The sequence below is a fragment of the Astatotilapia calliptera genome, chromosome 16, assembly GCF_900246225.1.
Source record: "Astatotilapia calliptera chromosome 16, fAstCal1.2, whole genome shotgun sequence".
Classification (NCBI taxonomy): Eukaryota; Metazoa; Chordata; class Actinopteri; order Cichliformes; family Cichlidae; genus Astatotilapia; species Astatotilapia calliptera.
Window position 1 is genome coordinate 32,489,078 of NC_039317.1, and position 26,793 is coordinate 32,515,870.

The following is a 26,793-nucleotide window of genomic DNA, read 5'->3' on the forward strand; positions in this document are numbered from 1 at the left end:
ATTCTCATCAGAACCACATCACATAGCTGCTGGTATAAAGTTTTGTAGATATCAGGACATCAGAATGACTCTACAAAGACATAATTATAATTATCACTCAAGTCACTCCGACGTATCGGGGTGAAGTGAACAGTGTGTGTCATGCAACAGCGTTTCTTCATTTTCAAGTATTTATGAGTGCAATCTCTTTGTAATAAGCTGTTAGTCATAAAAAGTGCGATAAGAAATATTTCTTTTTTGGCTGTACTTGAAAATAGGGTGTTGTGACTTGCTGGGGGCTACTGTATATTACTCTTTTTTTCATAACAAAATGGCTCCAGACAAATAGCATTATAGGAAAAAGAAAGTAGCCATCAAGTCCAGAATGGGGAAGCTTAAAGCCGTTTAAAAAATCTGATTAGCAAAAAGTTTGTTTTTGTTTTGGACAGAAATAGAATCAACAGCAACATATTATTATTATTATTATTATTATTATTATTATTATTAACAACAACAACAACAACAAGTTTAAAAATAAGAACAACTGTGCAGGAGAGGTTAGGAAGACCATAAGGTTTTATAAGGCCACCTCCCCTATAACATTAACAGGTTAGCAGGAGAAACAGATAAGTGACATACAATAATTTACTAATATAATAAATATTCACATCATAAACTATTAGAAATTAACATTGGTTTTTATTGTTTTTTGAAAGATTAAAATGCAGTTATCGACTGAAGAGCTGGTGGTGGCTTGTTCTCATATGAAGGTCCTCTGTATTTAAATCTATTTTGCCCAGTTAACGTTGTTCATAAGGGTAAACAAAAACCACCACAATGTCTTGTTGAATAAGTACGTGCATCTGAAGTTGAAAAGTAGACGATAGTGTCACAGGAAATTCGATTTATCTATGTTTTTTCTCATCATGCTGCAGTAGTGGGAGCTCTAAGCTAGAAACCTTCCTTACTGTCTTCTTTGGTTTTACTTACTTAATTCAAACACCATCTTTGAAACCACTCCTGTAAAGCTACAATAAAATTCTAATTACATGATTTTACTGTTTTTACAGTGGCCTATGTCACATTTGCTAACAAAGAAAAGAGGTCAGAAAAGTCAATAATGCTTTACTAGAAACAGCAGGATACGAGGCACGTGCACCAAAGGCTCAGACGCATCCTCGTTGCCCAGAAATGATGACTAGACCATTTTTGGACACTCTGCTGGGTTTTGTGTGCTCTGCTTTTTAACTGCTGTTTGCACAACACGATTCAAAAAAGAAACAATACTCATTTAACATGATTCCTCTGTTTTTATTTTCTGGTTGAGGGTTTTCTTTCTTGGACATTTCTCTGTGTCTGAGTCTTGTCTGTCATCTAATGAAATTTAGTCTGATTAATTAAGTTGGTTTAGAGCGTGTATGAAGTGATGCTCAGGTAACTTGGGAGACTAATAGGAAGTAGAAATGGACTGCTTTTAAAACATCACATAATGTTAAAATAATCAGATAACTTAAATGTGTCTCTTCCTAAATTGTTGGTTTGTTGGTTTCCAGCCTCCTAAAGTGAGATGTCTGACCAGAATATGGCATCCCAATATCACGGAGAATGGAGAAATCTGTTTGAGGTAAATTGTGTGTACCCTTCCCCAATATTACTTCTTCCTAGCGCGTGACATTTTATCTCATGTTGTCATTTTCTATTTAGCCTAGAAATTGATAGAAAACCAAAACTGAAAAATAATTTCTCTGAGCCCTCATTCTTTGAGAATCCTCGACAATGCATGCAAATGCAAAAAAAAATTAGTAGTCTACAGTAAAAAAAAAAACATTGTGCATTAAAAAGCTCACACAAAGCATCTTACATAAAGCGCAAGCGTTTACAGTATTGCAGATACTCTAGCTGTGTATCTCTTTTTTCTTCTGCAGCTTATTGCGGGAGCACTCTATTGATGGCACAGGCTGGGCCCCCACTAGAACATTAAAGGTAAAGTGTAACTTTTTCTTCAGTAGAATTTCCTTTTCTTTGTTTTTGCTGTGTAATTGAACTTTGGGGTCATCATCAGTGTTTTATCTGTGGGCTAGGGGTTCAATTCAAGTCCCGTTACAAAGATGTGGCTCAAAGGTGTGATGAAAGGTGCAGTTTGCTGATGTCGGCAGTCTTACTAGAATTGGACTCTATGATGAAAAAAAGTTTGGACCCTTCTAATTGCTACATCATAATATTTATGAATCTCTCCTTAGCTTTTGATACCATTGCAATGTACCCAAAACTCAACAAACTATCTGGATAACAGGTCAATTTTCTCCGTCAGAGACCAACATGTGGTGGTCATAGTCTGCCAAGCGTGTTTGAAACCCAAAGCTTTTGTTTTGCTCTGTTCCTGCTATGAAGCGCACAGATATCTTAATTTATATGTGAATCAAAATTAAACTTAATGCTATTATTTTTTTCAAGACTATTTCAACTAACTATATAACTTATATCGTGCTGAACCCTTGGAGGGAAATATTGATGCAATGCTAATTTTTAAGAAATGTGGACACTGTAACATGTAAATTAAAGCAAAATACAGTGATTTGCAAATCTCATAAAACCCATATTTTACTCGCAGTGAAATGTAGAAAACATCAGATGTTTAAACTGAAATAATGTCCCATTTTCAGAAAAAAATAAAGTCATTTTGAACTCTATGGGAGAATCGTGCGTCAAACATTAGGACGGACCCAGCATGTCTTTTTTTATTTAACAGTCTGTAAACATCTGGGAACTGAGGAGGGGCGCTGCTAGACTTTGGGGAGAAGGAGGTTGACGCAGTCTCGTCTGAGCGAGGATTCTTGCTGCTCAGCCGTCCCTGGTCGTCCTTGTCCAATTTTATTTTTTTCATTTCATGACGAGCTAAATGTTTTTAAAAGGTAAAATGTCTGGAATGTAAGTTGGCCAGTTCATCGCCCAGACTCTTCTGTGAAGCCATGTTGTTGTAATAGATGTAATGCGCAGTTCTGCTTCCTCTTGCTGATTATCCTGAGTATGAATATGTAAGGTTTTGCTTAGATAAATGGGAGCATATGTTCCTCTAAAACCCATGTCACCCTATATCATCAAAGATCAAGAGTTTTGAACTGCAAGCCAGATGCCGTCAATTAATTTCAAGTCGCTTGACCACAGAACAGTTTTCCACTTTTCTTCAGTTCATTTTAAAAAGCCTTGTCCCAGAGAACATGGTAGTGTTTCTGGATCACGTTCACACATGGCTCCTTCTTTGTATCATAGAGCTTTAACCTGCATTTGTGGATTGCACGGTAAACTGTGTCCTGGACGTGTTCCTGAGCCCAGGCAGTAATTTCCATGACAGAATCAAGCCTGTTTTTAATGCAGTGCTGCCTGAGGGCCTGAAGACCACGTGTTTGCACGCAGATATTTCTTTTGAAGGCGTTACGTACTGCAGATAATAAGATATTCAAAGTCATCACAAATTTAAGTGGAGCATCGTTATTCTGAAATTGTTCTTCTATTTGTAGACACTGTGTTTTTACAGACTTGCAGACTGGTGAACCTCTGCCCATCTTTTCATAAACATGTTTTCTGTGCTCTATTGGGAGTAAAATATGGGTTCATGAGTTTTGCAAGTGATTGTTTTCTGTTTTTATTTACTTTACACAGGAGTTGGGGTTGTACATGATTTCAAACACAAAAGACACGAGCATCACACTCCTTGACACACGAGCATCACACTCCTTGACACACAGTGTCTTTCACTTTCTTAAACTAACAAAGAGGCAGAAAAAATACAGCTCAGAGCTTTGGCATTCTCTCAGGACACAATAAAGTGTTGCAGGGCCGTGGAAGATAAACTCCACAATAAAAAAGCTTTTCAGCTGCATGTAAAAGAAAGCCTTGACTTTTCATGCTTCACCCTTCACTCAATTTAGATTTTTTTTTTTTTTTTTTAATCTCTTAAGAAAGAGTTACTGAAGACTCGAGCAAGGACGTCCTCCTCTAGCCCAATTCAAGATTGTCTGAAATAATGTCTGATAGAAACTATGGACTGAAACATAATGTAGTTGTACTTTCTACGTTAAATAAGATTTCTCTGCAGAGATTCAAGAGTATATAAAAATTGCTGTCACAAACTGCATTGGTATGCTCTTGTAGCTTTAGAAATATGCAAATGTATGCATTTGAAGTACTGGGTGGGCTTTCTTCCTCCAGTGCAGGATTTCCGAGTTTAGAGGGTCATTCACTAAATCCTCTTTGAATACCCTCGAGTTTCCTGCAAAGGCGCTTGTCGGAAGTTACTGTCAGGATTTGTCTTACCCTTTATTCCTGTTTTAGGTTTTGTGTGTGTGTGTGTGTGTGTGTGTGTGTGTGTGTGTGTGTGTGTGTGTGTGTGTGTGTGTCAATCCAGACTAGCTGCCTTCCTTTGCCTTTTGTTTTGTTTTTTGCAGACATTGCTTTTATTCTTTACCTTCCTTCAAAGAAGACACATTCCTTTATTCTTGTACAAACACTTTGTTCATACTATTTGTCCTTGTACAATATGTCTCACATAGTTGAAACTCTCAGGCTGGTTATGTTTTCTTTTATTGGGTGATCATCATTACAGGTTTAGTATCCCCAGAGCATTGAATAAATGATGTTACATTATTTAGCATGCTCTCAGTCACAGTCGGTTAGGGGGGAAAATGTATAATGGGGTCCAATGACTGTTATGTGTCTGCAATCAGGTTTCTACTAAGGATTCATAAAGGGAAATTATAGAAATGTAGGCTTATAACTTGGAGAAAAATAACTGTACAAAAGAACTGAATTATCTACTATTCTTCCGTGTACAACATGATTGTACAAGAATTAAAGAATGTGTCAAATCTACTTTTAACATCTACGAAACAATGTACACTTTGGAAAAAAATGTGCGTTATTTTATTTTATTTTATTTTTTTTAGCTGCTTTTATGGCAGTAAAAGTCTGGTGGCCACCGCTGCTGTGATCCAAAAATGTCCAATGTTGATTTGCGGACAGCAGGACATCTTTAACTCCCACAATCTTAAATGAGCTGGGTCCAATAAATCCTTGTCATTGTTTCTTTGTAGAGTTATTACCTTGAATCCGTGAATGTCGTTCACTGAAAATAGTTAGCAGGATTCCTGAAAAGAGTTTCTGAGCGCACAGAGTGATTTCACCAACCACATCTTTTCCTTTTTTTTTTTCCCTTTATTGTAAATGCAGTGCTGCCTGAAGGCCTGGAGATCATGGCTATTCAACATTGGTTTTGTCCCTTATAACCAGGCATTTCTGTTGAATTTCTAAAACTTGAATTAGATTAGGTACCACAGTCAGTGAATTACTTGCAGTTTTAATGTTGCTTAACAATTTGAATATCTAATTCAATATTCCAGAAAGTAGTGAACACTTTCCATTCTTTACCTCTTCATATGCAGCCGTGTTACTTATGACCTGTGGTTGGTTTTAAAAAATGTTTCAGGTATTTTTTTCCACATTTGATAAAAAATAAACGTTGGGTCAGTTTTTCCACAAGCCCCGCTGGTTTAGAGACTTATTCATCATGAAGAAAACAAGACAGTCAGCGATCGATCGATTTACTTGCAAGGGAGGCCTCGTCGGTGTCTACCACGAAAATGACCCCAATGACGGCCTCCTCTCACTGCCTTTTTATTGGGAAAGCAGTTCACACAATGCACATCACAGCAAGGCAACGCCCACATGTTTCTAAGACAAGGCATTGTATGTATATGTGTGAACTAGGGCTGCTCGATTATGGCAAAAATTATAATCACGATTATTTTCACGGAAATTGAGATCTCGATTATTCGACGATATTTATTTAACAACAACAATGTATTGAATAATGACTTTAAAGATTGTCAAAAAATAATATAAAATAGTGTGCAAATACTGATAACAGTGCAAATGTTTACAATATAAAAAATAAATGAAAAATGTAAACATCTGTGACAGCACTGAGCAGCTCCTTCAGTGGGAGACTGCGGCACCCACGGTGTGGGACGGAGAGATTTCGCAGGTCTTTCCTCCCCACTGCTGTCAGACTCCATAATAAAGACTTTAACTGATCAAGCACACACATCCATACATATGCAATAATACTTTCTGTCATCGTTGTATTTTTACTCAGTTGTATATAGTATTTGTATTCTATTTTTATCTTATTGTATATTTATTTTATTTTATTCTACTGTATATAGTATTTTATTTTATTCTATTCTGTACAGTTGTGTACTGTATTTATTCTTATTGTATTCTAATTTTTGCCTCATAACTTTTGCACTGTCCACTTCCTGCTGTGACAAAACAAATTTCCCACGTGTGGGACTAATAAAGGTTATCTTATCTTATCTTATCTATGTTTAGTGAACTTTGCAGTGTTGCTCTGTGGAGCAGCTACAACACTGTGGCAAAGTTTACACACTATGTCTACTTGATCCACGTCTGACTCCGCGAACCCATAATGTTTCCACACCACTGAAGGTTTTTTTTACCTCCCTTTTCAACCAACGCCAGTCACTCTCCTCTCCAAATAACTTCTGCTTAGCTTTCCGAGCTTCCCTCGGGTCCTCTTAATTGTTGTGACGCGAGTTCGAAATGCAGAGAGGTGCACTCGATTTGCCACACGGAGCAGCACGAGAGTAAAGCACGAGGGAGGTGCTAATAATCGGCTCAGTCATTTTTAATGATCGTTGAAAGCCCAGATCATAATTTAGATTAAAATTCGATTAATTGAGCAGCCCTAGTGTGTGTGTGTGTGTGTGTGTGTGTGTGTGTGTGTGTGTGTGTGTGTGTGTGTGTGTGTGTGTGTGTGTGTGTGTGTGTGTGTGTGTGTGAGAGAGAGACCTCCTGCTGACCAAAGGGTCATAAAAGCAGGAGCAACATCACAAGAAACAGATCTTCCAGATAGGATGTATCTGCAATAAAACACTACAGCCCCCCCAGAACCTCGAGAGGCTGGGGAGGGGGACAAAAGAATGAATTCCTTTCATCACAGAGTTAAAACAATGTAGAAATGGTAAGCATAAAAATGACAACATTTAACAATTCACTCTAACATTTCCCTCCTGTTTTGTCATTTTTATGCTCCAAATTATTCCTGTGTAGTATATTCTAGCAATGCACCTCTTGCTTGACATTTTCAGCGCAGGCGTCATTTATACACAGGCTTCTCTCATGTCATTCATTTCATATTGTTGTAAAAGTACATAATTAACAAATGTATTAGACATCATTTTAGTTAGCATTGATCTTATACACGGTAAAATGCATCCTATACATAAGCAAATCAATGTCAACAGTCCAAAAACAGGAGTTAATATTTTCAAAAGAAGATGCCACCAAGGACCAGACAGTAACCAAGCTATCCAGCCTTGTGGTGCATCTACTCCTGTCGTGCGATTCATCATGCATTTCTGCAAGTAAACAACTGAATGTCAACAGTCAAACAAGAAGAATCAACATTCTCAAAAATCATATGTCACTACAATCCAACTGTATACAGACATAGGCATTCAAACATATCAGTTGACTTTATTGTCTGTCCATGTGGCTCTCAGCTAACTTTCAAAGCTGTAGCCTGGTCAACACCCTTCTTTATGACTCCTATCAACCCCCCAAATCTTCTCACTGTAGGCATCCTGTGGGGGTTAGAGTCAACTGGTGAATTATCTGCATTTACAACTCTTCTCCTGTCCTGTTGTCACCGCAGAAAAAGCTTTGTAAAGGAAATTGGATCAAGGTGTTTTGATCTTCTTGGCTCAAAACTCAAGTGTTCATGATGTAAATGTAGACAAAAGGCTTCTCTGTTTACATCCTTCTTGCAGAGGACAAAGGACTAATCCACCAGAGCAGTTCACCTTCCCAGCTACTGGTGAGTCAACCGTCCATTCAGGTTCAGAGGAGTTGAAAAGTTGGCAGTGTTCCAAGTACGTTTACTCCTGGATGTGTTGCTAAGGCAACCAAACAAACTGTCTCGCTCTCAGTGATGCTATATGGCCACAGTCCAGAAGAATGTGTAGTCAGTGGCATCACAAGCATAACAATTGGTCTCGTTGTTTATGCGAGCGGTTGTGTTCATTAACTGCCACCAGTAGTTGGTTGAAAACCCATGCGGGTACTGGGTGTGGTTTGCTCTGTCCCAGTGCGCTCCTGTCATCCCACTCAGGGTCCACAGGCTCAAGAAGGTGCACAGCACATTCCCAGCCATTCTGATGAGTACCTGTGGCTCAGTTGGTTTCTTCACCGGATTGAGACGAGGGGCCCTGGAGGCTCTCCCCCCCTTTGTACCCGGTCTTCCTGCCACTTACTCCGAGCTGGCCTTGATGTGTGTCACCTTTTAATAGTGCGCTTGATGTATCCAAGTGTTTCTTTCAGCAATCTTCACTGCTGTGGGCGTCGTCAGCAGCACCTGATAGGGACAGTATATCTCAAACTTTATTCATTTCTCCCCTGTAACATTCACATTTTCTCCAACATTACCTCAACAACACAGTGTAATTTCATCATCAACATATATCCTGTAACCACAGTTTTCTTCACACAATATCTCAGTAATCCTGTGGTAGAAAAACATCATTAAGTTGTGTCCTGCTCTAAATCACATGATCAAATCAATTGATTAACCATCTGCTGTAAAAAAAGAAATGTAATTGTTAGCGCTGCGCAGGTGTATACACTCTTTTTCACAGTAATCTCTGTGAGCAACACAAGGTAGTGAATAACACACCCATGGTAAATTCACAGACACAGAAAATGTTAAACTAAAAAGGTTAAATTTGCATGTAGTTTTTGTATTATTTTCTAATAAATGTAGAATTGAAATAATTTCCAAATCCCTAAGTCAGTTTTTGATTACATTTTAGATGTTGTCACAATTTGTTAAGGTTATAGAGCTCATGAGTTGCTCAGCCTGTATATGCTGTGGTTATAAGCAGTTTTTCTTGTTGTGGTTTGGTGTACAATCACAGTTGATGTAGCGGACATGCACACATAGTCTTATTTTCATTTACCTTCCTCTGATTACTTCTATGGAACCCCACAAATCCTCCTCCGAAGCTCAAATCAATTACGTTACATTCGACTTTAATCTCATGTTGCTTGTTGGCACTACTTTCCAGAACACAGTGGAAATGTATAAAGTATAAAAAATAAAACAAATCCTAATCTGTGCTGATTTTAAAAAAGCATTTTTATTTCTATAAAATGAAACTTAAAATGTTGAAAATCTGAGAAATGGAGAACACTTTACTCTGAAACCTCTTTGATAAAGTACTTCAGCCGCGGTTCCTCTGTCGTTTTCTTTTCCATGACTTTGATTATAAGAAGGCACTGCACAGAAAGCAACTTTGTATCCAGTGTGAGGACATAATTGGTTTTCTCTTTATCGTAATGTTAAAAAAAACAAGTCGTGGACAAATACATTTTTGCATATGTATTCCTTACACAATGTAATTTTTTTTTGAGAAGAGTATTTGAATGAATCATACAAATGGGATTTACCAAAGTTTGTGGCAGACTTGCATTTATTATACTTTAATTTGCATCTAAGGTGGTTTTGATAGTTGCTGCTCAGACTGTTAATTTACTTTGAATGACAGGAGATGTTATTAGAATGAGCCCATAATACATATGGGTTACAGTCCTGTGGCTCCGTTCAGAACAATTAGAGGCTACTCTCACACAATCAGTCCTGTGAAAAACTTCGCAAAGCTTCACAAAAATGCAGTAGAAGTGTGTGTGCAAAAAACGAGTACATCCCACAATTCGACTACTTGTAGAACTTTAAGAGTAATAACTTGAGATGATTGTTTGAGTCCACAGGGTTTCTCTCGACTTGAGGTCTGATCTTTGACAGGGCTGTTGCAACACCTCGATTCTTTTCTTTTGCAGCCATTCTGTTAGAGGTTTGCTGCTGTGTTTGGGATCATTGTCGAGATCAATTTCCTGATTTTGCCCAAGCTTTAGCTGTCAGACCTATTATACAGTAAGTAGTAGTGCTTGTTATTGACAAAAACATAATATAAGAATTAGGGCTGCCACAAACGATTATTTTGATAGTCGACTAGTCACCGATTATTTTTGCGATTAGTCGACTAATCAGATCATCATCCATTGGACGTACAGCGTACAGCTTATTGCACCAACATGCATCTGCTCTTATATAACTATCAATAGCTTACAGCTTTAAGTGTTTAAGGTATGTGCTAAGTAAAAATAAAGACAAGATGGTAGTTTATTAAATTTTAATGAAATTTGCAGATTGTTTCGGTGAAGTTTAATAAACTCCTTGCTATCTAAAATATAAAAGGACACCGGAGTAAATTCTCGAGCATCTCACATTTCTGATAATCAGCTGTCTGCTTGACGTTTATTCAGCTGTGTAAAAACTATAACTTTAATCTCAGCCAAACCGATTTACTCAGGAACAAATAAAATACTGAAAAAAGCCAAATAATAACATTTTTAAGTTATCTAAGTGACTTATATATCATGTTTAACCTGAGAAGTGAAAGACGGCGGTGGGTTTGAAAACGATTTGCCGGGGGTCCGGTGTTCTCACGGGCTCTAGTGAGCCTAGCCCCCGGCTAGCTATCGAGCTAGTGGGTAACAGACGTCTCCAAAAACGTCGGAGCGCTTTTGAAAATATGTGGTGTCTTGATAAACTGAGTTTATTTTGTGACCCAGAAAGAATAATAAGAGTAATATTAAGACTAACTAGCTGCCGCCATTGTTGGAAACTGAGCAGGGCCGCGCTATGAATTCTGGGACACAGCTACTTCTTCTTCGGGGTTTAACGGCAGCTGGCATCCTTGTACATGCAGTGCTGCCATCTTCTGTTTCAGTCCGTTATTACACTGTTAAATCCTACTACTTATTCCTGCGTCTTTTGTGATCTTATAAAGCTTCAAACAACGCGTCGACTATTAAATCAGTCGTCGACGATTTTGATAGTCGACGATTTTTCGTGACTAGTCGACTAATCGTGGCAGCACTAATAAGAATAGAGAAAAATCAAGAGAATTCTGATTTAAAATAAATTTAAAAGCATAGATGTTAATGATTGCTGTATGTGTGATGATGTCTGTGCAAAGTTTCATATTGGCCCAGCTGCTAAGGAGGAGAAAGCGTACATGCCAAAGTACAAATGATTATAGTAAAATGCATAACTTTGTAATGAATAACCCCCAACACTGCTTTGGCCTTAAACTGGCTCTAAATCTGTCCAAATTACGATTGTACTTTGCATATCCAAAGCTAAGTGGTTGCTAGAACAGCTATTATAATTAAAAATGGCAACATTTAAACAGCCTTTCACTGATTATCTGGTGGAACGATTTATGAAGGACATAAAAGGCTTCGAGTGATGCTCACAGTCATATTGTTTAAGGTTTTTTGTGGCTGTCCCTTTCTATTCCTGGCCTGTCTCTCTGTGTGACCCCAGCTCAAGTTAAAACGTGGCCTGTGTTTGTTTACCTAAAGGTAGGTGTGAGTGTGATCATATGTGTGAGAGTGGTTGACTTTGGGTTGATGTGCGTCAGCAAGTGTCATCAGGTTCACAAAAGTGAAAAGAAAACAACAAAAGGATTGTTGGTCACCGCTCTTCTGTACTTCAGCCCACACACTGCTACGTGAAATATCTTTGCTGTGTGTATTTGTATATAGTCATGCCATATTCAATATTTCATTGCTTTAAGGTTTATTTCAGCAGAAATATTGTGCCTACATGTATTTATTTTCAACTTATTCTATGTAAGTGTTTCTAATAGATGCTTTATAGTCAGGTCCTATATCAGTAGTTCCAGTACTGAGAATCATCTTTGTGGTTTTATGAATTCACTTCAAACAAAACTATTTGCTGACTAATCAGAAATGCTGCCAGAGGTTCTTTTTGTTAAAGGATTAGAAAAAAAGCAATGTTTGTTTCACAGTTTAAATCCGATGTTTGTTTTTAAGGTGCACCATAGCTTTTAGAAAATTCTGGAAATGTTGATTGGAAAGGCGTCGTGACACTTTTCAAAGTCGTCCTTTCTCTTTTACTGACTTTTGCTGACTTCTGCTCACACTCGTGGCTCTGAGCACTGGGCTGCCGGGGTGTCCTTGCAGTGAAGTATGTAAAGTAAGTCAGTAGAGTGTAGTTTTTTGCTTCTAGGTTGATTGGAGTGGTAATAACATTGTTTTTGTTTTTCTTCAGGTAACCAGTTTCCTCACATTTTTTCCTTCTGTGTTTTGCGGATGTTTTCTCTAAAATGGTTTTTACCTACCTAACTTCTAGTTCACTCGGAGCTTGTGTTGACTTTTCTTTTTCCCTTTCTTTTTCTTGTTGCTCATAAACTTTCTTCTGCTTAGAAGGGCATATCACTGGCTGCAGTGCCTTACAGCTTTAAGAAAAAGTAAAGCAAAGTAAAAAATAATCTCTTACTTTAGACTGGCTTTAATAAAAGCTGGAAGGGATTTAGTTTTAGCTCACCATGATTTGGAAGAGAAAACTTTTGGTTTTAATATCATGAACATTGTACAACGAGAAGGCTTTGTGTTTACTTTTCTCACAAAGCATCCAGTGCACACCTTCAGAACTTTGAAAGACAAGCTAGTTGTTTGTCTTTTAAAATAATCATTACTCAGAACTTCATGTAATTATGTAAATTAACAAAATATTTTCTTATGGCATGAATGAAGGTAAACGAAACCTCTGAAAGCATTCAGTTAAATCAAAGTAATCCTTTAAAATGATCAGTATTGCAAGTTGTATTTAGCAAGTGAATGAAATGAAGATTATTTAGTCTTTTTGGTCTCTCACAATTTCTTCTGATGTACTTGTTGTCATTTCTAACTGTCTTTTTTTTCTTTACTGTAGCTATTGTGGGTGAAGATCACCCTTCAACCTTTTTACTGTGCATAATCCCAACATGAGACGGCACTGAAAAACATCTTTTTGCTTTTGAGGAAATTACTAGACGTGTAAAAATGTGTTTATGTAACAGGTTATGTATAAAAATGTTTGCTGTTTTTGACATTCTGGTCAAGGAAACAGTTTATCTTTAACGTGTTTTCAGATAGGGGAAATACACTTACACCAAAACAAAGAAAGGCTGGCCTTTAAGTGTTTTATTCAACAAGCGTGTTGTTAGATGTCAGCTATTGAGGAATTCTCACGTTCTCTGCTAGTTTTGAGCACTTCAGCAGAAAATGACTTCTTATAAAAGTTTTGCATTGTGTTATAGATCTTATACATGTTGTGTTGAGCTGTTCATCAGTCTCTGACATCTGCTTGCCAAAAAGTTTGCCAGACTTATAAGATGTTTTTGTGCTGTCGTTTTGTACGTCATCTTTCATTCGCTTTTATAGAATTTAATAAATAAACAAAAATGTTTTTCTTCATTATCAGAAGTCAAAAATCAGAATGTTTTTAAAAACATAGTATAAATATGTTCATAGTATGCATATAATGTAGTAAGTGTAGTGTTTTTGTTAATGTTCTTTCATTTGTTTTTGTCTTCTAGGATGTGGTCTGGGGATTGAACTCCTTGTTTACTGTAAGTTTTTGCTAGTTTATGACCTAACGCGTGAACACATGCACAGTTTCATTGGAGAATTTCGTCATCTAAATCGGGGAAATCCAACGAAAGAGCTTCCTAAAGCCCTCCCTGAATTAAATCCCTTAACTGGAGAGTAAACCTTCACAAAGACATTCACACTATTGAAGCTGCTCGCTGTATGTAGGTTATACTAATGACATTACTCTTAATTCACATCAAATTAAACAAGGTCCTTGTTTTTTTTTTTTATCCGCTTCTGCAGCGTAGAGAAATTATCTTTCTCCTCATGATGAACGCTTTGAGTTGATGGGGAATAAAAGCAGGAAAATTGGATTACGTATTACTTATTGAGATCCTGGGCCAGCTGGCTCTGGATGTCTCCTAGTTCCAGGTCTTATATGGAAAGATAAGGACTAATTGATTATAAATTCTTTAGGAAATGAATGAAATTGATAAGTAATCGAATTGAGGGTTATATTGAGGAAAAACATACAGTTATCTGAATGTCCTTTCAGAATTATGTTAAATGTTTAATTTTGTGAATCTAAACGTGAATTTTAAGTATGTCTGATTTTTTTTTTTTTTTTTTTTTTTTTTAATTAAATAAAAATAACTTTTAAAAAGTTATTTACTGCCATAGTAAGAAGAGATTAAGGAGCTTGAAGCATTTTGAATATTTAGTCCAGTCATTTAATGTGAGCTTGAATAACCTCATCACATTTCGAACATGTCTAAACAGCATCTAACATCTTTAAATATCGGTGGCCATGCCCTAAGTCCTACCACTTTATAAGGAAACCACTTCTCAGGCGTCTGTTTTAGCTCAATTTTCTTTCTGTTTATCACAGTTGCTGCTTTCAGGGTGTCAATACAGAAAGGAAGTAATGTGAATGTGGGTTGTATTTCCCACACCAAAGTTTACAGAATTAACACATGTAGCTGATACTGAAATAAATGCCAGTTTTGAAGATGTGTGTGGTTTGATCCATCGAACGATGATGACCCCCTCCTTTGCCTCTTCCACAGGACCTTTTGAACTTTGATGACCCGCTGAACATTGATGCAGCAGAACATCATCTGAGAGACAAGGTGAGACATGTCGTTCAGGTCATCTGGTATAAATTCGGCACACTTGTTAATTATCTGCAGCATCCAAGATGTGCTCGTAGTCCTCATAATACTAGCCTGTGGCTATCGCTCACATATGTAAACACAGACTTTGTACTTTAATTTATCACATTGCCTTTTTAAAATCTTCATTATATCTCTGTATATATGAGACGGCAAAAAAAGCTTATTTACTCTTATTTACTGATATGCATGACAACACATTCCAGTTTAGTTTAACGAAAATGTATGTAAGTTTGCACGTAATGCACACAAAATGTGAACAATGTCTCCATTCATTTGAGATCAGCTACCACACATAACATATAATTCGTAGATGTGTGTTCTAAAAATAATAGTTGCATTGTTATATGTAGATGTTGATAATCCCAGTACGCTAGATTGATCTACGTGTCTTGGAGGAGAAACATACACACATTGCGATCATTACAGTGAGATTCTTACTGCTGCATATCCTGCATATAAGCTATATTTAGAAACAAAATTTCTGCCGCTGTAGGTTCAGAGGTGCTCTGTGCAAACCATTGCTTTTGTAGCTGGATTATGTGGTAACTCGGTGTGCTTTAATCTGGTATGGTGGGCTGAAGACAAAGAGCACACGGCAACCTTTTTGAGCAGACAGTGACGTTATGACTCCAGAACTGTCTGTACAGAGCAGGTGCATATGGTGTTTTTGTGCAAGACTACTGAATACACTGCCTCTGAAGCACGCTCTGCCATTTGTAAGTCAAATAACACACCATCAAACTGGATGTCTGGGTTTATATATGCTTCACTACCCTGATGGTTTGTAAGCTAATTATGTATTCTGACTATAACTTTAATATATTTAGTCAAGCTTATATTGGTAAGTGCCAGGGATTTACTGGGCTTTTTGCATATTGGGTAAGCTTTGAGCTAACATGAGAACAGTGGAATCCCAATAGAGAATAAATAAATAAATATATACACACAAGATCCCTGAAAAAATATGTTTATCCTGGCTGATTAATCTTTAAATTATTATTCCCGCTGCGTCGCCTTACTTCCCTTCCATCTATGTTTAACTTGGCCATCAGTTACCTGCGATTTAGTGTCAAAACTGTTAAAACTGATCATTTGAGTATTTTGGTCACATAAGTTTAATTCATAGATTTCTGGCCAACATCTGCAGGGAGTCTGCTGACTGTTGAAATAATTATAAGGCTCAGTAGGGGCAAGCTGAAAGCATTTTGAAGTACATCACTGACCTTCTGCCCTGTGTACGTACAGTTTCCCGTGTTCACTGGAGTGTATCCAACAGTGTGTGATGATGGTTGCCATGTGAGCCCCCATTAGATATGCAGGTTTGACTGTGCGTGGGGTTTTAAAAGGCTGAGGGTTTAAAAAGTGTTTGTGGCAGAAGTTGCAGCTGTTAGGCTGTTGCAGGTAAATTTGCATGCAAATAGTTCATTTATTGACTGCTGTGTTTTGTCAAGCATCCACTGGATCTTTATTAACTGACTAAATAGGTGGAAACAAACGCCTGTAAACCATGTATAGACTTAATCTGTCATGTGAGTGTGGTGTACTGGTTCATGAAAGCCTTCTTTCTTTGTCTCTTAACTTCCGGTTTTCTATGACAAATATCTAACATGATGTAGCTGATGAATTCGTTCAATATACCCCTCTAAAAACATTATATGCTCTGCTGCCTTAATGGCTGCAGAGTTCCAGACCTCCTCTGGCATTAACAGCAGCACAAGATCTGTGCACCAGGAGCTTCATGGGATGGGCTTGCATGGCTTAGCAGCTCCTGTAGGTATAAATGTTTACTAACTATATGTCATTCTTTTCAGAATATGTGTTTGTGACCTGGGCAATGACCTTTTTAAATGTTTAACTATAAGTTATTAAAAATTCATTTCTGATTACAAAGGTAAAGGTTAATATGAATGATATTTTCTTGCATCCTGTATCACTCTGCACTATTCTCATATATTACTCATTTATTGTGCATTGTAATTTAATGCATTTTAATGCCGTTGGGATGAACACATTTCCACACAGTCTAGCCAGCTTGTGATAGGTAAGAAAATCTACTACTGGAAATGCACTTTTTATTATTCCCAGACCAGCTCACCACATGTGAGACTTAAACATTTAGGTGTCAGTTTAATTGCTAATTAACAGTCACACTAGTGGCAGTGTATGTGGTGCAGAATCTCTATATGAAGGTTTCTTGTAGTTAATGTGGTTGATGTACTGCTGTCTCAACAACCGCATCCTGTGGGGCACAGACAGAATAGCAGAAGCGCCTACGTTTGGCTGTGGCTACTTGATTCATTGCTGTTCACTTACAGCAATGAATGAATATGATAATTACACTGACAGAAAACCCTATGAGCTCACCCCCAACTGTTCCTCACTGAGCCTGTTTCTGCTGGAGGATTTTTCCTGTTAAAAGGGAGTTTTTCCTTCCCACTGTCACCAAGTGCTTGCTGATAGGGGTTGTCCATCTGTTGGGGTTTTCTCTGTGTTCTTTAGAAACTTGACCTTACAGTATATAGCAGTTTGAGGTGACTTGTGATTCGGTGCTTTATAATTAAACAAATAAACAAAATTTATTTCAAATTAAATTTAAAATTCTACTGCCCCAGTCTGTTATTTAGCACCTTTACCCGTTTCAGCTTTATAATGTGGCTTTAGTCAAATCAGTGTTTTTTTTCTAAACTTTGACTGATTACACACATTTATACTGAAACAGACTTTTGGTCGTTGAACTACAGATATATAATCAGATCAGTTGTGAAACTAAAAGCAGTTTGAATTGATAAGACTGACCAAAAGGCAGAATTTGTTTTTGTAGTGTATCCATTTAGTGTTTTCAGTTATAGTTCTGAGTTAACAAAGTTACTAATTTGATACATTAATGATAAAAATCTCTCATTTCGAAATGTGTTTCAGTAAGTTTTAGTGGTGCTTTACCGCCTGTTGTGGCTTTTCAGAGTCACAACATCTGAAAAGTCATCCAACCGTGACCCACTCCCACTGAGTCAAAGCCTGCTGTAATCAACTTCAGCAGCGAGTGGATAGAGATGTGGGAGTGCGAGTGTCAGTACACAAATATGCTTGTGAATGTGGATGCGTGTGCTACTTTGTGTTGAGGCATTTGAAGTGGGGCTCCTCCTGTGGCTGCTCTCTGAATACATTAGCTGGTTAAAGTGGCTAAAAGGAAGCATCCTCATGAGCAATGCAGTATGAGTGTGTGTAAATCTGTGTGTGTGTGTGCGTTGTTGGTTATAATGGTATTGTGCTATTATTAGTTGTGAGTGGGTTTTTGTCTGTGTACATGTGTAGACAGCGGTACAACAAACAGTTCAGAGATAACTCTAAATAGGACAGCGAGATTGTGTTAACATGTCCACTTCTTTAAAAATTATATTTATATATATTGTTCAAACTTTTTTTTTTACATAAACTGCTGTATTTGTAGTAGGTGATCAAAGCGTGGTAGAGTAGCTGACACTGAAGAAAGGAGATCATCCTATGACAGATGTTCAGGAGTCGCTGCCCAGAACAAAAAAAATTGTATTTCTCTGTATGAATCTCTCTGTGATTTATGAAGGAAGTGGATTAATAATGAGCTCTGCAATGCACACAGTCTCTGACATTTGAAGTCTTCAGCAAAGACTTGATCTATAAATACTAATTAGCTCCTTCCAGCTTAAAGAAGTGTGTGAAAGATGAGACTGACTGACTGTAATCCTTCTGAGATCTGTGTTTCAAACCAAGAACAGGGTGATTTGGGCGCTTGTTGTCAGTTACCTGTTTTTCTTGATGTGTAAACATTTTCTGTGCCCTAGTTACATAATACATGCTGACTCGAAGTAGGTTTTGCATGTGAAGAAAAAAGTAAATGTAGAATGGTGGAAAGACTTGAGGAAGGGCTATGGGGCTGGGTTGCATTCGATGATGCACCAACTATATTAGTTACTTTAAGAATATTTTGTACAGTACTGAATCTGTTAGCAAACTGAAAAGCATACAGGTCCACAAGTATCTGCACAATTACACATTTGTATTTTTTAGCTCTGTATGCCACCATGCTGGATTTTAAATAAAGCCATCACCTTGTGATGAAATGCAAATCTTCAGTTTTTAATCAAGGGTTTTAACAAGTTTTTAGGAATTACATTTTTAATTACAGAGTATCAACCAAAGATCCAGGAATCAAAATCATTGCATAAAAGTTATAATTTAAACTTTTAATAAAGTATTTGATTTCCAAGCAAAACATGGCTTAGTACTTGTTGGAGAAGTCCTTGTTGGTGATCACAGCGATAAGACGTTTCTTTAAGTTTGCACCTACAAGAAAGAGAAGTTGGATTCTATCTCATTTCTTTTTACTGAAATGCTTTAATTCAATAGAAGAAATGTAAAAACATCACATTGTTTAAAAATTGTCCTACATCTTACTTGTTCAGTTTTTTTCAACAGCAGTGGTGGAAATGTTCTGGACAGTGTGAACAGTGTACATTGGCTCTTACCATTAACACGCTACCAGAGATCACGAGCATGCTTCTATCATAAAATATCAAATGTTGTTAACATGTCAACAAGCTGAACCGTGAGCGAGCAGAAGGCTCAGAGGACTGTGTTACAGCACATATACTTCGGTGGATATGAAATACAAACGGGAGCCTGTGTATTTGGGATACATAGTAGACTCTCTGTCCTAAAGCGCACAGTGACCTTGTACCAGTCAGCCCTTGGAGGGTTCAAAGTTCATTCATACAATGCTAAATGTTCTGCACCTCCACTTATTGTTACTGACCAATTAAAGGGACTAACTCTCTCTAACTCTCCCAGATGCTCACTCCTGGGTCTCTCAAGTGGCTTTGCTTCTTCAGTCAATAGTCAGACGTGTCAAGTACAGACACACACTCTCTCACCTTTTGCTGCATCTCGATTGGGCTTCTCTTCTCCTCATCAGCTTTCTGTCCATGAATGACCCACAGGGTCTCGTTAAAGCACAAAAGGAGACCACGTATCAAGGTTGTTTATTCTTGAGTCTCTCTTAAAAGAAGCAGTGTTCACTTCTTGTTTATAAAATACTAATATTTTTCTACTTTGTCACCCACTGAATGTCCTGAATTATCGGTACCATCCCAGTAGGCTTCAGCAGATGTTATTGCCCCTATATCTGACATGTAATAAGGTATTCCCTAAATTTGTCAAACTGCGGCACAGAAACAGAAAAAGATAAAATAACTGTCTCAACATATAAAGAACTGAATGACTGATGGATTTCGCTTGGAGTGAGTTCCATGCATAGACACGATTTCTCACTGTCTTTCAGTCCACAGTACAGGAAGTTGGGGATATGAGTGCATGTGGGAGTGTGTGGTGTAGAACAGGATCCCAAAATAATACCCCAACAACCTCTATAACAGTGAACAGTCCACTCATTTTGTGCCATCGACGTACACAACAGACGAGGTTTACTGGGGGGGGGTTTAATGTCCACTCCCAAAGTCTTACAGGGGAGACTGTCCTTTGGATTTACACTGCAGGCTCTTACACGGGTTAACAAGCACACTGTCAGAGCCTTCAGCAGCTCCAGTCACCTTATTGTGTTGTGTACCTGTTCTATCAGTTTAGTGTCAGAGCTCTGCAGTGGCAGCCAGGCAGTGAACGACAACAGCATTGGACATGTCTGCTCTCTGCTGCTGTCTGTGTTTAGTCAGACCAAGTGCTGACTTAACAAGCATGTGATGTAAAGTGGTCTATAAAGGTCTTTAACTCCATTTGTTGTCATCTGAAAAGATGGTGCGTCCGGAGTGGCCAGACAAAGCGTAGGCCCTGCCTGTAGACACTGATGAACTGTAGCTGAAGTGGAAGCAAAGATTTGTGCAAATAATCAGAAAACAGTCACTGGAAGATAAAGTGAGGCACAAGTTGGCTCTAAATTTCAAAGTCAAAGCAGCAGTTGTATAATGAGCAGCCTGGCCTTTCTTAAGGTGAAAAAGCCGAGGGAATCCAGAGTGGTGACGAGTTCAGTGCTGCATGAGCCACGATGTCATCCATCGTGAGCGGCCAGAGCCTCCACCTCCTCCTTTCAGACTGTAGCAGAGTTGCTTTTGCATAGTGACACCTCCAGTATAGGTTTTTCAAACAAAAGGCTGTGGCCTCAGTATACCACTCCATGCACTCAATTAATGCAGAGCTATTCACCCGCAGCAGTGCTAATTAAGTTTCAGCTGAGCTGAGTAGGTGCAGAGAGAGGGGGGGGGATACCTGGGAGTTTATTTCACACTTCCAGGTTTTACCAGCGAGATATCAAATCACATTTACATGCAGCAAAGAATGATCCAGGGTACTGAAATCCTTGATTAGTGGACACAAGTGGATTGACTACAGAAGCTTAGAGCATGATTTTAACACGTGCCTGGTTCTTCATTCTGCTTTTCTTTCGTCTTTTTTGTATGTTTAAAAAGACGACTGGGAACAGTTGGCTAATTCGATGGATGTCATTTCTGTTTGCTGTCCTTTCTTTACTTTCCTGTTCACATCGCTCCTTACGCCGACATATTTTCCCTTCATAGTCTGCTTACCTGATATATCCCGAGGCCCTCAGTTGCTCAGTTTTTATATTTTAGCCGATTTTAAACCAACCATTTGAACCCACAGGGTTTAATTTACATTCCCCTCCCACTGATGGTGGTGCATATTTTGAGTACCTGTGCAGATCACTGGAGGAACAGAGTTAATTGCTTTCTCTAGGTGAAGCCAAGAAAAGTAAGCACCAGTCCAACAAACTTTTTAATCGACTGCAGAGTTCACTTGCAATATTAAATCTAATGAATCTCAGAGTAATTTGCAGTTCAGCCAATTTTCTTTTGTAAGAGAAAAATCGAGAACAAAGGAAGAGAAACGTATATGATCAAAGTATGTAAATGTACCCGTACTATTTTTTTTGTGAGTCGTCTTTAATAGTTGCTGCTCTTATCCTGTTTCTCCTCATAGTTGTGTGATAGCTTAATTAAGGTTTTTTTGTTTTCTTATTCTGCCACTGAGAAACTTCCTAGTCTGTATTGACATCTTAATTGGACCCAGTTGACAAAGAGTTTCTAGCTTAAAATCTGTGTGCACTCTATTGGTGTTTACTTCCACAGTTAATGTGTCATTTTGTCACCACATATTTGCCTTTTTTTTTTTTTTTTTAATCCCCTCTGTGATGTCACGTCATCTGCCAAATGAGGAAGAAGAGCCACTAAGTGTCACAGGCAGGGTTTTATTATAACAGTAGTCAGAAGATGAACTGTGAGCTTAAAATTTTCAGCCTTTAGTGAATTCTCTCAGCAGTTCTTGGATAGATTGACATACTAATGTCTATACGCACGTCACTGGCCACTTCATTAAGTATATCTTACAGTACAGAGTTTGCCCCATCCTTTTTCCTTCAGAACTGTCTGAACTCTTTGTGGTACAGATTCAGCAAGATGCTGGAAACATCCCTCTGAGATTTTGAGATGATATTGACACAGTGGTGTCACACAGTTGCTGTCAGCTGCTCATCAGTGATGCAAACCTTCTATTCCACCACATCCCAAAGGTGCACTATTAGATCTGTTGACTGAGGGGGTCACAATGAACTCACGATGAGCTTTGTCCTGAAAGATGGGTACACTGAGGTCATAAAGGGGTGGACATGGTCAGTAACAACACTCGGACAGGCTGTGGTGTTTAGGCGCTGCCCAGCTGGTACTAAGGGGCCCAACGTGTGTAAATAAAATATCCCCCACAGGATTTCACCTCTACTACCAGCCCTAACAGTTTAAGTAGTTTAAGTACCATATTTTCTGCACTATGAGGCGCACTGAAAATCCTTTAATTTTCTCAAAAATCGACAGTGCGCCTTATGTATTCTGGTTGTGATACAGACCTCAAACCGATTTTATTTGGTACACTGCGCTCAAAAATCTGTCAAAAAATGCTTTAGTACGACTTTGGTAAGCTACGAAGCCGCACCGCTTTATGGATTGTCGGAGAATTACGGTTACTGTAGTCAAGAGCCTCGTGGAGTAATCTGGGTCCTAAATTCAGTTACTTCAGGTCCCAAAGTCAAACGAACACTGCAGCATCACTGAGAGTTAAAAACTGTCTAAATTCTTTCATCTTTAATAAGATGATCAGCGTTGCTGCTTTACCAGGTGTAACAATTAAGTTTAACATCCAGGCATCCATGAAAACAGAATTTATTAAATTTAACAGAGTTAGAAGTTAGCAGGAAGTTAGCTCGCTAGTTAGCTAAACATGATATAGCATGTTCTGACTGAGAGATTTGTTAAAAAATTCAAACGTACAGCTCTGCTGTCACTTCCAACATAAATGAAGACAGAAAACTAAACACCAGTGACGTTTGTAGGGTTACTGAAGTTGGAATTGCTGGTATATAATGATGTGCTACGTGGTGGCTAGCGACACAGCTATGTTAGCATAACAAACACAGTGAAGCTGGAGGATGAACGCTAACTTTTTTCTACTCGTTAACTTGAGGGTTTCCAATGGTCAGGGACAAATGCAATCGCATGGCAGGATGCTGTAAACGGACCAAACTTCAGTCAGGAGAACAACTGAGATAATCCATCCACAATAGAAGGTTAGTCATTAATATACTGCAACAACATGGAAATAGAGCAGCTGTGAGAGAATTTAACATTAATGAATCAATGGTACGGAAGTGGAGGAAGCAAGAAGAATGAGTTGAGTAAAGTTTGACTTCTCTGACTGCTTTGTTTTGCTTAATGCGCCTTATAATCCGGTGCGCCTTATGGTCCGAAAAATACGATGCTTTCATATTATTTACACCAAATTCTGGCCCCATCATCCAAGCTCCTGCTCTTAGCTGACCAGAGTGCTGTCCAGTGAGGTCTTCTGCTGTTGTGGCCCATCTGCTTCGAGGTTTGGCATCCTGTGCAGTCTGAGCTGCTCTTAAACACCACATTTAAACACCACAGCCCGTCCGAGTGCTGTTACTGACCATGTCCACCCATTTATGGCCTCAATGTACCAATATTTCAGGACAAAGCTCATTATGAGTTCATTGTGACCTCCACTCACCAGGTTGTACACCTTAGTTATAATGAGTACTACTTTGAGTTACTCTTGCCTTCATATTAGCCTGAAACAGTCCAGCACTTATCCTCTGACCTCTACCAGTGAACGGCCGCAAACTGGATATTTTCCCTTTTTCAGACCATTCTCTGTAAACACCAGTGATGGTTGTGTGGGAAAGTCCGAGCAGATCGGGAGTTTCTGGAATACTCAGATGAGCCCATTTGGCATCAACAACCATGTCACCTTCAACGTCTGTGGTGCTGTTTGGTTTTAACTTCTCCAGGCTGTCTTGACTGTGTCTACATGCCTCAATGTGCTGAATGGGACTGACTGGTTAAATAATTGCATTTAGCAAGTAGTTGATTAGGTATACTTGATGAAGCCTGGATCAAGCTGTTCAAATTTAATTAATGGAAGAGAAAAAGTTGTTTATAATTATTGTGCAGTAATTCTTCAAGTTACACCTTTTGTAATAGCAGCTTTGAAATATATTTGGCCCATTTTGATTTCCTCTTGGCTCAGTGTGTTTTGCCAGTTTTTTTTTCTAATAACCAGAACTAAAAAAAATCAAGAAAACATCAACGTTTCATGCAAAATACAAAACAGACACGAGGCTGAACAGATGTTCACCAATCAAGGATGATTCTGATCCCTGACTCATTGATTTGTGCATCACTAGGTGTATGTCTTCAGTTTCACCATTTTTACTGTAGTCTTGTCCATTCTCAGTAGCTCTCTTTGCTTTTTTTAAGCTGAGGTCACAAGCCAAGCAGTGTGACTGGCTGAGTATGTTAGTCAGTACGGTCTGATCTCTCTCTCTATATATATATATATCAATATAATAAACCAAAATAGTAGGTTCACTTAGAAACAAGCAGTTTGGGTACCCAGACTCCCGCACACTGCGCTCATTCCTCTTCTAGCATTAATTAAAGTCTTAAGGGAGTAATCTCTCAACAGAGAATAGCTGATCCATCATCCCTCCATGGACCAATTCTCAGACCGCTGTCATCAATTCTTTTATGGTTGCTGGCAACTTTTCAGCATTAATGCCGTCTCCCCTGTTTGTGCACAGACTCTCTCTTTCTCTTTCCCATTTACTCTTTATTTTCTCATGCTCTCCATTTCTTGTTCGTACTCCAGCGACCTCAGAGAAATGTGTGCGTAACCAACAGGCCGCTCGACCTGACGCATAAATAAGGGCGTTGTTGTCAATGCACGACACATTTATGTGAAAGGTTGGACAAGAGGGGGGGACTCTGTGACAAGGGCAGGACCCTGTGGTGGTGGATGGGTTTTAAAAAAAAAAAAAAAGAAAAAAGCAGAGGTATATTAAGAAGTGGGTCGACAGACGAGGATGCTTAGGAACCAAGGGTGCACAAATATTAATTTAGTCACAAATAAGCTAGCTAAATATTTATAGCAAAAAAAAAAAGGCCAGTTGAAAGCACAGATGGATTAAATCCATCTGTTTGGAATGATTTGTGTGCTGTTCTTTGGGGAAAAGATCATTTACTCAAAATACATTCAGCAGAAGACCATGTGAGCCTGTAGCACATAGTTTCTCATTAGAAATTTAAATAAACAGAGTAGGATTAACCTGCTATTTAGGGCCTAAGTCAGATTCAACTCTTTTTGGGGGGCCTAACTTCTACCCCATGTCCGCATACTTGGGAAATGCTAGCAATCTGTGCAGAGTCATACCTGCATCATCATTAATACTAGTAAAAAATGTCCCCTGTGTTGTTGTTATGTGTGAGCAGCAACCTCAGTTACAGCACTTTCTATGATTTATAATGTGTGTAGCTAACAGCCTGACCTTGCATTTTCTAGTGTAGACCAAATAAAGGAAACCTTTTCACAACAGAGTAAAGCTGCTGCAGCTCAAATTAATAGCCTGTAGCCTCAAAGTGTGTGTGTGAGTGTGTGAGAGTGTGTGTGTGTATGTGAGAGAGTGTGTGAGTCTTGTAATGTCTCTGGACTGTCACAAAGTGCTTGCTGAAACATCTTTCTGTAATATTATAAGGTTTTTACTCTACAATGTAAAGCAAGTATAAGCTATCTGAATAAAATTGAATTGAAACAGTGTTTAAAGGAATAATGGGATTAAAAAGAAGTTAAGATGAAAAGGATGTTGGCAAGAAAAGCCAAATGGTTTTAAAGGATGGAAAACTTAAACCGTGACTAAAACTAGCGGGTAGCGGAGGAGGGGGAAAAAAGAGGATGGAAAGTGGAGGTCACACACAGCTTGGTTGGACCAGATGCCACCAGGAGATATGAGTCGAAGTAACGACAGAGGGGCGTTTACAGGACTCGTGCGATGGTGGGTGGGGGTGGAACGATGTGAAGCATAACCTGAAGGGGCATGATCGAGTAGGGGGGGGGGGGGGGGGTAAGGAAAGAGGAAGACACTAAGGACCAGAAGGGATATGGCCAAGGAACGTCGACTCGATACAGACGTCGTTATTATCAAGATGTCAAGCACTCCACGTCTCGGGCACTAGATGTGCCCCGAGTGAGAAAAACTTGAAGAATTTCATTTTTAAACTATCAGACGTAAGAATTTAAACGTTTGTCTTTTTGTTTTGGGTTTTTGTGCTTGTAGATTTTACGTACATTTACTTGCAGTGTAACATCTGCATAGGACTGATACTGTGCATAGTACAGTTAAAAGAGATGTAATATTTGGTGAAATTAATATTCTAGTTTTGCAACAGTGGCTGTTATTTATCTTGTTGTTGTTGCTTGTTTAACAGTGTTTATGCATCATACTGTACCCCTATACATGTTGCATTTTTAGCAGGGTGCCTTCACTGTACATCAAGAAATTAATTGGCAAATCTGCCGAAGGTCATTTGCATATTTTCAGTGTAGTAAAATTCAAATGACCCTTGATTTTTCTGGATCTACATTTGTGTAGTGTCGCCTCAGATTAGCCTAGTCCTCGTGCATACTTCTTACACTTGTTTGTCTTTTTGTTTTGTTTGTTTTGCTTCCAATTATTTGGCAAGAAGTTAACATGTGGAATGAAAAAGTGCCTTACAGC

The 26,793-nt window shown here is 38.5% G+C and overlaps 1 protein-coding gene across 3 annotated transcripts in view; it reads left to right on the plus strand.

Annotated features, from left to right (window-relative positions):
- ube2f (ubiquitin-conjugating enzyme E2F (putative)) overlaps positions 1 to 26,793 on the plus strand; it is a 52,593-nt gene that overhangs the window by 23,871 nt on the left and 1,929 nt on the right. For 2 of the 3 annotated variants that reach the window (XM_026144148.1, XM_026144147.1), the window contains 4 exons: positions 1,533 to 1,603; positions 1,905 to 1,962; positions 13,503 to 13,535; positions 14,565 to 14,627. In XM_026144148.1, the coding sequence (XP_025999933.1) occupies positions 1,533 to 1,603; positions 1,905 to 1,962; positions 13,503 to 13,535; positions 14,565 to 14,627 (225 nt within the window). Of the gene's footprint in view, positions 1 to 1,532; positions 1,604 to 1,904; positions 1,963 to 2,728; positions 4,346 to 13,502; positions 13,536 to 14,564; positions 14,628 to 26,793 lie in introns of those variants that run through there. The other variant, XM_026144149.1, reaches the window with a different exon arrangement.